This window comes from Vanacampus margaritifer, chromosome 10 (assembly GCF_051991255.1).
Source record: "Vanacampus margaritifer isolate UIUO_Vmar chromosome 10, RoL_Vmar_1.0, whole genome shotgun sequence".
Classification (NCBI taxonomy): Eukaryota; Metazoa; Chordata; class Actinopteri; order Syngnathiformes; family Syngnathidae; genus Vanacampus; species Vanacampus margaritifer.
In genome coordinates, this window is record NC_135441.1 from 15,721,389 (window position 1) to 15,733,593 (window position 12,205).

General features: G+C 40.6%; 1 protein-coding gene across 4 annotated transcripts in view; it reads right to left on the reverse strand.

Moving 5' to 3' along the window:
* LOC144058703 (protocadherin gamma-C5-like) overlaps window positions 1-11,916 on the reverse strand; it is a 252,513-nt gene extending 240,597 nt beyond the window's left edge. Inside the window, exon 1 of one of the 4 annotated variants that reach the window (XM_077577119.1) lies at window positions 9,436-11,916. In XM_077577119.1, coding sequence (XP_077433245.1) covers window positions 9,436-11,820 — 2,385 coding nt within the window. In that variant the 5' untranslated portion in view covers window positions 11,821-11,916. Of the gene's footprint in view, window positions 1-1,919; window positions 4,408-5,440; window positions 7,949-9,435 lie in introns of those variants that run through there. The other 3 variants (XM_077577118.1, XM_077577136.1, XM_077577089.1) reach the window with 3 other exon arrangements.
* Window positions 11,917-12,205: the final 289 nt, after the last annotated feature.

Genomic DNA, 12,205 nt, shown 5'->3' on the forward strand with positions numbered 1-12,205 from the left:
ATTAATCCTAAAATCACAATCACGACTGCTTTAGGCCAATGTGCATTACTACCCACGCATGTTAGAAAATGTTTTAATCAATGACAGTGAAACATGACGGGGGGATTAGTGAATGCTGAGCAGTATATGAAAAAGGACGTTATTACTTTTAAACGATTTTTCATATATGTCACATTTTTTACATCATTTTTTGTAAAATTACAAAAATCGACGTCAAACAAATGATGGCATCGTTTCAACACAAAAAAATGCATTTTGTTTGTTTGTCTATTGTTTTTTTTTGTTTTTTTAACGCATCCGAGAAAAACAATTTGCTTGCAACTGATGTTATCACCAGATAACAATTATTTCAGAATTATGAAAATCAAAATAGTGTGAAAAACCACACTATCACAGTTAAGAACAAGGGATGCACGAATGAACGAGCACTGTCCTTGCTCATTTAAGAGCACGACCGGCCGTTGCACGGTGACATCATCACTGAGAATAAATCGTGAATAACTAAAAACCATGAGGGCAAAGATGATGACATTTACAGCACAGATCTGCACCATTTAAGCAGAAACGAAAATCTAATTTTTGCTACAATCCAATCACCTTATATGTTTTTAATGTTGTAATTGCCGCATACTAAAATGTTTACTAATCCAAAAAACATGGGAGCAAAAAATAAAACCGTTCGGCGTACATCACACATCAGCAGCACCGATGACGCACAAACAATTAAAGCATGTTTCCTACAATCCGTGCAAGTCGTTTTTTCGATTACGTCTCTTCCATCGAATAAAACAACTAAAAAATCATGGGCTCAAAAACTTTACAAACTAATGATATAATTATTGGTCAATTTGGACGATGTTATGGTGGACATAGGTGAACTTTCACATATCTCTATTAACTCAAAAAGTGAAACAGCAGAAGCGACAATTTCAACAGCACAAGCAGCATCAAAACAGCACAAGCGACAGGGAGTATTTACCCAAAGTTTTTTTTTTTTTAAATAGGTTGGGGGCAAACTTCTTTCATGTACCAAAATTATTTCAACTTTAAAAAGTCAGGACCATACGGAGTTCGTTAATACTGAGCAGCATTCAAACCTTTAAGTGTCAAAATAACCTATAGCAAAGTTTTACATCTCTTGGAACTGAAACAACTTGTATCAAGAATCAGCTAAAAGTGTGTGCTAGGCATGAGGCAATCGATTTCATTCAGGCAATGTACACAAGAGAAGGACATAAACTACATGTAGCTTTAAAGCGGAAGTCATAAACTTTTTTCACAACAATATGTTATATACACTCCAACCTATTTTAAAATTATTGTGTTTACGCAATTTGAATTAAACACAAAATCCAACTGTTTTTCACTATGGCGACGGCCATTGCCACTTGTTGTCAACTAAAAAAAATAATTACAGTTGCTTAGGTAATGACCAACCACGGCCCAGCGTCAGAAAATAGGTGAGCCGTGATTGGTCGTTAGAGCAACTGTGATGTCATTTTAAATCGTCATCAGTAGCAAAATGGTCGCTCCTGAGATGGATAAAAACGGGTGGATTTTGCTGCTTAATTCATATTCCACAAACACAATATGAGTTTAGACTATAGTGGGGCTGCATATTATTGTAAAAAAAAAAAGGGGTTGTGTTCGTCTTTAAAATTAAATATTATTACCCCCTGTTATGTAATATATATTCGCAATATAATGCCATGTGTATTATTGTGTTTACTCTTAAAATATCCCTGGGGCAAAAAAAAACAAACAAACAAACAATTGGCCAACCTAATTACTGTTAGGAAAAATCCTGAAATACATGCATGTTCAGACGCTGTGTTCCTATACGATTGCTCATTATTGAAATGTGTGTTTTTGATTTCCTGCTAATATTAACATTTAATGAAAATATTTAGATTTCCTACCTCGTCAATGCCGCCAAAAGTGTCCAGGAATTCTGTGGGACTTTTCCTCAGTGTCTGGTCAGCAGGCAGCGTGTTGTCATTATAGGATGAAACAAACTTAAAGTCACTGGTCCTGGAACCTGTTGTCAAGTAGGCGTCATAGTTGTAGGTGCTGCGTAAAGTTCCTGTGCCGTCAACATCTGCGTAATTAGGAGGGAGATACGCGCTGGGGATGGCAACTGCTCCATCAAACAACAGTCTGGGCTTTCTCCTGCGACAAAACCTCACACCCAGGACGATGATGATGAAGGTCAGGAAGAAGGTGGACACGGACACCAGGGCGATGATCAGGTAAGAGGTCACTTTGGAATTCTTGTCGTCATAAGAAATATCCTTCAGTTCTGGCACCTCAGCCAAGTTATCAGAAATCAGTAAATACATGGAGCAGGTGGCAGAGAGCGGGGGCTGTCCGTTATCTTTCACGGCCACAATCAGGTTCTGTTTCATGCTGTCAGACTCCGAAATGTCCCGCTGGGTCCTGATCTCTCCACTGTGGAGACCAATGGTGAAAAGTCCCGGATCTGTGGACTTGACAATATGATAGGACAGCCAGGCGTTCTGTCCAGAGTCGGCGTCCACCGCTATCACTTTGGACACAACAGAGCCTCCGTGTGCAGCTTTGGGGACCAGCTCGGTCATGAAGGAGTTGCCCTCCGGGGCGGGGTACAGTATCTGAGGAGAGTTGTCATTTACGTCTGATATGTACACACTGACGCTCACGTTGCTGCTCAGCGGAGGAGAACCGTTGTCTCTGGCCATCACGTGGACTTGAAAACTCCTCAAGTGTTCGTAATCTAAAGACCTGACGGCGTGGATCACCCCCGTGTCTCCATTAACAGACACATAGGAGGACACCGGGGCACCATTCACATCAGCGGGTAAAAGAGAATAAATTACGGTACCGTTCTGTCTCCAGTCAGAGTCTTGAGCACTAACAGAACATAATGTGGAGCCAGCTTTGTTATTTTCACTCACATATGCGCTGTAAGACTGTTCCTCAAACACAGGTGGGTTGTCGTTGATGTCTCCCACAGACAAGTGAACAGTCTTGGATGAGGACAGAGGAGGAGAGCCCTCGTCAATGGCACTGATTGTAATGTTGTAATCAGACACTAGTTCACGGTCCAGTTCTCCTGTGGTGACTAAAGAATAATAGTTTTTAATAGAAGGAACTAACTTGAAGGGGACATTTTGTTGAATAGAGCAGCGGACCTGTCCGTTTTTCTCAGAGTCTCTGTCCTGCACATTAATGATGCCCACCTCAGCACCAGATGGCACATTTTCTGCTATTGAACTAGACAGTGACTTTACATTGATCACAGGAGTGTTATCATTTACGTCAGTAACATCTATTATAATTTTACTGTAGGAAGTCAGTCCCAAACCATCTTCAGCTTCAACACTCATCTCATACGAAGTTTTCTCTTCAAAATCAATTAAACGTGTTACTCTAATTACACCTGTTGTGGGCTCTATAGAAAATGCATTAACATTTTCGTCTGAGATGTGGCCAAAATCATACGTCACATCTCCATTCACTCCCTCATCAGCATCAGTAGCGCTAACATTAATCACTGTTGTATCTGGAGGAGAGTTTTCAGGCAGACTGGCTTTATAAACGGTCTTGCTGAACACTGGGGCGTTATCATTAGCATCTAGCACCTTAACGTGTATGACTACTGTCCCTGATTTCTGAGGAGAGCCGCCATCTAAAGCTGTGAGAAGCAAATTCATCTCACTTTGCTTTTCTCGGTCAAGCTTATTTTCTAGAACAAGCTCGACTTTGTTGTTGTCAACAGAAAGAATAAAATTTGCATTTCTTTGCAAAATGTATCTTTGCACAGCATTTTGACCTATATCTCCATCATGGGCCTTCTCAATGGAAAAACGACTGCCCTTTTCTGCCGACTCCCAAATTTCCATCTCAATCAAATTCTTTTTGAATTTTGGCGAGTTGTCATTTACATCTTGGATATGAAAAACCACGCGATGTAGCTCGAGAGGATTTTCTAACACTAGATCCATTTTAATCACGCATGAGGGCTTTTTGTCACAAAGGCTCTCTCTGTCAATTCTTTCCGCTGTAATCAAGTCCCCCGTGCTCAGATTAATCTCACAATACTGCTTGCGTGTCCCTTCAACATCAACACGGGCATTTCGAGCAGGCAATGTCTTCGAATCCACACCCAGATCTTTTGCTATATTTCCAACAACAGACGAGCGTTTCATTTCCTCTGGAAGAGAATAGCTCAGATCTCCGTCGACGAGGCGCATCTGAGCAACGACGGCAAAAAAATATATAAAGCAGCGAATAGGGAAATCCTCCATGACTCCCATGTTGGCAGAAATAATCCAAAAAGCGTTTAGTCTCCAATCAGAAGATCCAATAATGCACACAATTCCTAATTCCACAGTGGTCAACAAAAATATTCTCAATGTTCCAACCATCCACAGAAAGACAAAGCAGCCAGAATCGTTGCATTAAAGGGGGGAGCTGGGTGTGGATTTGCGTTACATAAGCCAACAGCGACGCCAAGAGTCCATTTTTGTCAACAGCACGACATGCATTTGTAATAATAACGTGAAAATCATTGTCCAATTACTAATAAACGTTTAATTAATGTATTTGTGCCCTGAATTAGTCGATGCATAGTAAAATGACATGAAAAGTGAAACTTTCTCAGTATGTCTTTTATTAAACTAACAATAGTTTCAGTTTTGGAAATGCTTTGCCAAAATTCATGCACATTAATTTCCTTTTCATGGACTAATTTAAACACCTGCGTCAGTTAATCATATCCTGGAGTGTAATATAAGAGGGAGTCATAACTGGGTACTTGTAATGCGGACACATTCATCTCAAACTGCACTGCTATAGACCTACTCTACTAACATATTATTAATTGACATAATTTTAATTTTAACCTATTCCAATTTTAGGATTCCTACAAAAAAAATAAACTATTAATCACTTGTTTCAGCACCACGGACAGTCTCCTCCTGTGCCGTTTTGCCGCCTTTTAACGCATTAACAGAAAGAGAAAGAGAAACATGGTTCTAAACTGCAAGACCTAAACTCCACCAGAGGCAGTAAATCACAAGATGCCAGGCCAAGCAAATTTGTTTTTGAAAAGTAATGTTTGAAAACACACGTATGCCATATTTAAAGAACATAAATAAATAAGCGCATCCGGTTGAGACTGAGGATTAAGAGTGAAACTATCTGAAAACACTAAATATTTAAACAACATTATTCAACAATAGGCTATATATATATTTGAGGCATTTGACAGTGAAGATCTGAAAGTTATAGTTTTAAGTAACATATCCTTCAAGGTCTTAATGGACCATGCTAATAAATATAAAAAATTGAGCACCAAATGGGAAGGAAAATAGCAAAATAGAGTAAAAAAAGACAAGCAAAATGAATATGAAACAGTAAATCGATATCATAATTTCATTAGGGAAAAAAAGACCCCTACCTTTTCAGCCGCATCAATGTCCTCAAAAGGGTCAACAAAGTCACTTGGGCTTTTCCTCAAAGTCTGGTCAGCAGGCAGCGTGTTGTCATTGTAAGACGACACAAATTTAAAGTCACTGGTTCTGGAACCTGTTGTCAAGTAGGCGTCATAATTGTAGGTGCTGCGTAGAGTTCCTGTGCCGTCAACATCTGCGTAATTAGGAGGGAGATACGCGCTGGGGATGGCAACTGCTCCATCAAACAACAGTCTGGGCTTTCTCCTGCGACAAAACCTCACACCCAGGACAATGATGATGAAGGTCAGGAAGAAGGTGGACACGGACACCAGGGCGATGATCAGGTAAGAGGTCACTTTGGAATTCTTGTCGTCATAAGAAATATCCTTCAGTTCTGGCACCTCAGCCAAGTTATCCGAAATCAGTAAATACATGGAGCAGGTGGCAGAGAGAGGGGGCTGTCCGTTATCTTTCACGGCCACAATCAGGTTCTGTTTCATGCTGTCAGACTCCGAAATGTCCCGCTGGGTCCTGATCTCTCCACTGTGGAGACCAATGGTGAAAAGTCCCGGATCTGTGGACTTGACAATATGGTAGGACAGCCAGGCGTTTTGTCCAGAGTCGGCGTCCACCGCTATCACTTTGGACACAACAGAACCTCCGTGTGCAGCTTTGGGGACCAGCTCAGTCATGAAGGAGTTGCCCTCCGGGGCGGGGTACAGTATCTGAGGAGAGTTGTCATTCACGTCCGACACGTACACACCGACACTCACGTTGCTGCTCAGCGGAGGAGAACCGTTGTCTCTGGCCATCACGTGGACTTGAAAACTCCTCAAGTGTTCGTAATCAAATGACCTGACAGCGTGAATCACCCCCGTGTCTCCGTTAACAGACACATAGGAGGACACTGGAGCACCGTTCACCTCAGTAGGTAACAGAGAGTAAATTACTGTGCCATTCTGTCTCCAGTCAGGGTCTCGAGCACTAACAGAGCATAGAGTGGAGCCAGCTTTGTTATTTTCACCCACATATGCATTGTAAGACTGTTCCTCAAACACAGGTGGGTTGTCGTTGATGTCTCCTACAGTCAAGTGAACAGTTTTCAAGGAGGACTGAGAAGGAGAGCCCTCGTCGGTGGCACTGATGGTAATGTTGTAATCAGACACTAGTTCACGGTCAAGTTGTCCAGTAGTCACCAGAAAATAATAGTTTTTAATAGAAGGAACTAACTTGAAGGGGACATTTTGTTGAATAGAGCAGTGGACCTGCCCGTTTTTCCCAGAGTCTCTGTCCTGCACATTAATGATGCCCACTTCGGTACCAGGTGGCACATTCTCCGGTATTGGATTAGACAGTGACTTTAAATTTATCACAGGAGCGTTATCATTTACATCAGTAATATCTATTATAACTTTAGCGTACGAAGTCAGTCCTAAACCATCTTTAGCTTGTACACTAATTTCAAATGAAATGCCTTCTTCAAAATCAACCAAACCTGCTGTTTTAATTATACCTGTTATTGGATTAATAGAAAATAAATTAACGTCATCATCAGATACATGGCCAAAGTCATACGTCACATCTCCATTCACTCCTTCATCAGCATCAGTAGCACTAACATTAATCACTATTGTGTTAGGAGGAGAATTTTCAGACAGACTGGCTTTATAAAAGGCCTTGCTGAACACAGGGGCGTTATCATTAGCATCCAGCACCTTAACGTGTATGACTACTGTGCCTGATTTCTGTGGAGATCCGCCATCTAAAGCTGTAAGAAGCAAATTCATCTCACTTTGCTTTTCTCGGTCGAGTTTATTTTCAAGAACGAGTTCAACCTTGTTTTCATCAACAGCAAGAATAAAGTTTTCATTTCTTTGCAGAATGTATCTTTGAACAGCATTTTGACCTATATCTGCATCATGGGCCTTCTCAATGGAAAAACGACTGCCCTTTTCTGCCGACTCACTAATTTCCATTTCAATCAAATTATTTTTGAATTTTGGCGAGTTGTCATTTACATCTTGAATATGGAGATTCATGCGATGAAGCTCCAGAGGATTTTCAAAAACTATATCCATTTTAATAAGACACGACGGTTTCTTCCCACAAAGGCTCTCTCTGTCAATTCTTTCAGCTGTGATTAAGTCCCCCGTGCTCAGATTAATATCACAATACTGCTTACGTGTCCCTTCAACATCAATACGTGCATTTCGAGCAGACAACGTCTTCGGATCCACACCCAGATTTTTTGCTATATTTCCAACAACAGACGAGCGTTTCATCTCCTCTGGAAGAGAATAGCTCAGATCTCCGTCGACGAGGCGCATCTCAGCAACGACGGCAAAAAAATACACCAGACGGCGAATAGAGAAATCCTCCATGACTCCCATGTTGACAGAAATAATCCAAAATGTGTTCGATCTCCCGTTTAAATCCGATGCTCCACAGAAATTCTAATTCTTTAGTGATCCAGACAAAAATATTCTCAACGTTCCAACCATCCGCAGAAAGACAAAGCAAACAGAATCCTCGTACTAAAAGGGGCACTGGCTCCGGGTTTGCGTTGCATAGGCCTACAGCGACTCCAAGAGTCCGTTTTATCAACAGCACTAAATGCAAAAAGATAAGAATTGCTCTATATTTTAATAAACACTAAATTAATACCTTTGTGCCTAATTATATTCAATGACAAGTGTAACATGCAAAATGAAAAACTGACGTCCCAGTATGGCGTTATTCAAACTCTGCAGGTTTGGAAATATTACACTAGAATGAAATTCGCTATACATTTATTTTTATAGACTAAAATATTGTGCACCTGAGTCAGTCGATCAAATCTCCTGGCGTGTGATGTAAAATTGTGTCAAATATAAAAGCGGACAACTTCACCATGGTAAAACAATCAAACTGAATAAAAGTACACTGCTTGTTTTCCGACTGGCAAACAAGTACCGTTGACTTGTGACTGGCTCATTCAGCACTATGGACAGATACTGAATGCTTGAGCCACGCCGGAGGGTCTTGAGCGCAGGCCCTCAACTAATCTCCCACCCTAACACCCTTTTTGCCAGATGATGATTACGTATGAAGGCAAACAGGACACACAAAATGTATGATACTAAACGAAACCACTCGTTTTTCTTATCTGTAAACATAATTAAACGTGCAAGGTGCATTACTAAGATAAACATTTATGAAAACATCAAACCCAAAATTAACTTTGCAAAAATAGGGCCACAAAATGTGAGAATTATTATATTTCTTCATTAACAACACACAGAGAGAGTAGGGAAATGGCAACATAAGAAACAAAATATTTTATGCCAATTAAGACTCTTTACAAAACAAACGTGAAAAAATAGACACGTTCATGTGCAGTTTCTCTTTAAAGGCAATGACCCATGCAACAAAATAATTAAATAAAAAAATAAAACATTTATCTTCCTGCCTAATTGCAGCAGTACAACTTCCAAATAATAATAATAATAATAATAATAAAAATAATAACAATAATAATAATGAACTGCGTGTATCCAGCAGTTGGCTTAAGAAAATGAATATCTGAATTAGCATAGACTTGCTTGGAAAAGTCTCTATTTTTTTCACACTGAAAATTAAAAAATATATATAGAACCCTATAGCATATATTATTTTCAATAAACAGCGGGAATGGCTCACGTGGTCCAAACTTAATTTAATTTTAATATATATATATATATATATATATATATATATATATATATATATATATATATATATATATTAAAAAATAGTATGAAAATGACATTGCAATCATTTCTTCTAATTAATGACAATTAAGTCTTTTAGTTGAATGGGGATCTCATTCACGACTTATTTAGACAATGACAATAAATGCAAAAAGTAAACATCAAATTTGAGAATAAAATAAAATGAAGAGGGACATAAAAAAGGGTAAATACATTTAGTGAATTCATGGAATTACTTGTTTTCAATTATTTGAAAAGAAAAAGACTCTTACCTCCACAGTTGAGTCGAGATCTTCAAATGGATCAACAAAGTCACTTGGGCTTTTCCTGAGAGTCTGGTCAGCATGCAGCGTGTTGTCATTGTAAGAAGACACAAATTTAAAGTCACTGGTTCTCGAACCCGTTGTCAAGTAGGCATCATAGTTGTAGGTGCTGCGTAAAGTTCCTGTGCCGTCAACATCTGCATAATTAGGAGGGAGATATGCGCTGGGGATGGCAACTGCTCCATCAAACAAAAGTCTGGGCTTTCTCCTGCGACAAAACCTCACACCCAGGACGATGATGATGAAGGTCAGGAAGAAGGTGGACACGGACACCAGGGCGATGATCAGGTAAGAGGTCACTTTGGAATTCTTGTCGTCATAAGAAATGTCCTTCAATTCTGGCACCTCAGCCAAGTTATCCGAAATCAGTAAATACATGGAGCAAGTGGCAGAGAGAGGGGGCTGTCCGTTATCTTTCACGGCCACAATCAGGTTCTGTTTCATGCTGTCAGACTCCGAAATGTCCCGCTGGGTCCTGATCTCTCCACTGTGGAGACCAATGGTGAAAAGTCCCGGATCTGTGGATTTGACAATATAATAGGACAGCCAGGCGTTCTGTCCAGAGTCGGCGTCCACCGCTATCACTTTGGACACCACAGAACCTCCGTGTGCAGCTTTGGGGACCAGCTCGGTCATGAAGGAGTTACCCTCTGGGGCGGGGTACAGTATCTGAGGAGAGTTGTCATTCACGTCCGACACGTACACACTGACGCTCACGTTGCTGCTCAGCGGAGGAGAACCGTTGTCTCTGGCCATCACGTGGACTTGAAAACTCCTCAAGTGTTCGTAATCAAACGACCTGACGGCGTGGATCACCCCCGTGTCTCCGTTAACAGACACATAGGAGGACACCGGGGCACTGTTCACCTCAGCGGGTAACAGAGAGTAAATTACGGTTCCATTCTGTCTCCAGTCGGGGTCTCGAGCACTAACAGAGCATAAAGTGGAGCCAGCTTTGTTATTTTCATTCACATATGCGTTGTAGGACTGTTCCTCAAACACAGGTGGGTTGTCATTGATGTCTGCCACAGACAAGTGAACACTTTTGGAGGAGGACAGAGGAGGTGAGCCCTCGTCGGTGGCACTGATGGTAATGTTGTAATCAGACACTAGTTCACGGTCAAGTTGTTCCGTAGTCACCAACGAATAATAGTTTTTAATAGAAGGAACTAACATAAAAGGAACATTGTGTTGAATGAAGCAGAGTACCTGTCCATTTTTCCCAGAGTCTCTGTCTTGCACATTAATGATGCCCACCTCTGTGCCAGATGGCACATTCTCTGCTACAGGATTAGACAGTGACTTCAAATTAATCACAGGGGCATTGTCATTTACATCAGTAACATCTATTATAACTTTAGTGTACGATGTCAGCCCTAAACCATCTTTAGCTTCTACTCTTATTTCATACGAGTTTTTTTCTTCAAAATCAGTCACACCTGTTACTTTAATTTCTCCTGTCGAGGGATCAATAAAAAACACATTAACATTATTGCCAGATACATGTCCAAAATCATAAGTCACATCCCCATTTACTCCCTCGTCTGCATCAGTGGCACTAACCCTAATTACTGTTGTATCTGGAGAAGAGTTTTCAGGTAAAGTGGCTTTATAAACGGCCTTGCTGAACACTGGGGCGTTATCATTAGCATCCAGCACCTTAACGTGTATGACTACTGTGCCTGATTTTTGCGGGGAGCCGCCATCTAAAGCTGTGAGCAGCAAATTCATCTCACTTTGCTTTTCTCGGTCAAGCTTTTTCTCTAGAACGAGCTCGACTTTGTTGTTGTCAACTGAAAGAATAAAATTGGCGTTTTTTTGTAAACTATATATTTTAACAGCATTTTGGCCAATATCCGCGTCATGGGCCTCCTCTATCGAAAAACGACTCCCCTTTTCAGCCGACTCTCTAATTTCCATTTCAATTAAATTATTTTTGAAATGCGGCGAGTTATCATTTACATCTTGAATATGGAGACTCACGCGATGTAGCTCGAGGGGATTTTCCAAAACCAGATCCACTTTTACTACGCACGAGGGCTTTTTGTCACAAAGAATTTCTCGGTCAATTCTCTCCGCTATTATCAAATCTCCGGTGCTCAGATTCAAATCACAATAACGTCTCCGGGTGTCCTCGAAATCAATCCGGGCTTTCCGTAAAGATAATGTCCTCAAGTCCACTCCGAGATCTTTGGCTATATTTCCAATTGCAAACAAGCGATCCATCCCCTCTGGAAAAGAATAGCTGAGATCTCCATAAACGAGGGGCAGCGTCAAAATGACAGCCGACATGTAGACAATCCCGCCCAGCGCTGAAATTCCTTTGTCTGCCATTGTCGCGGAAAAAAACGCACATTCAGGTCTTCAAAATATATACACAACCAAGGTGCGTCAGAAATCAAAATTCAATGGGAATCCTTTATTAATTTCACTAACCAGTCGACGACAACGAACCGCGGCGGAATGAAAGGATTCCTGAAACCGCACCGAAGGAATAGGTGGGGATGAGTGCGATTTGTGTGACCTCACAGCGACACCACGAGTCGTTTTTCAATCTTTATATCTGCATTTTATACTTAAGATAATCAATGTCCTGAACATTGATTATATTTTAATAATATTGGCGTATTGCTCGAATAATTAACACAACATATTTTCAAATAGGATTGAAAATAGCATGTCTAGGGGTAGATAATAATTCTAAAACAAAATATGCAAA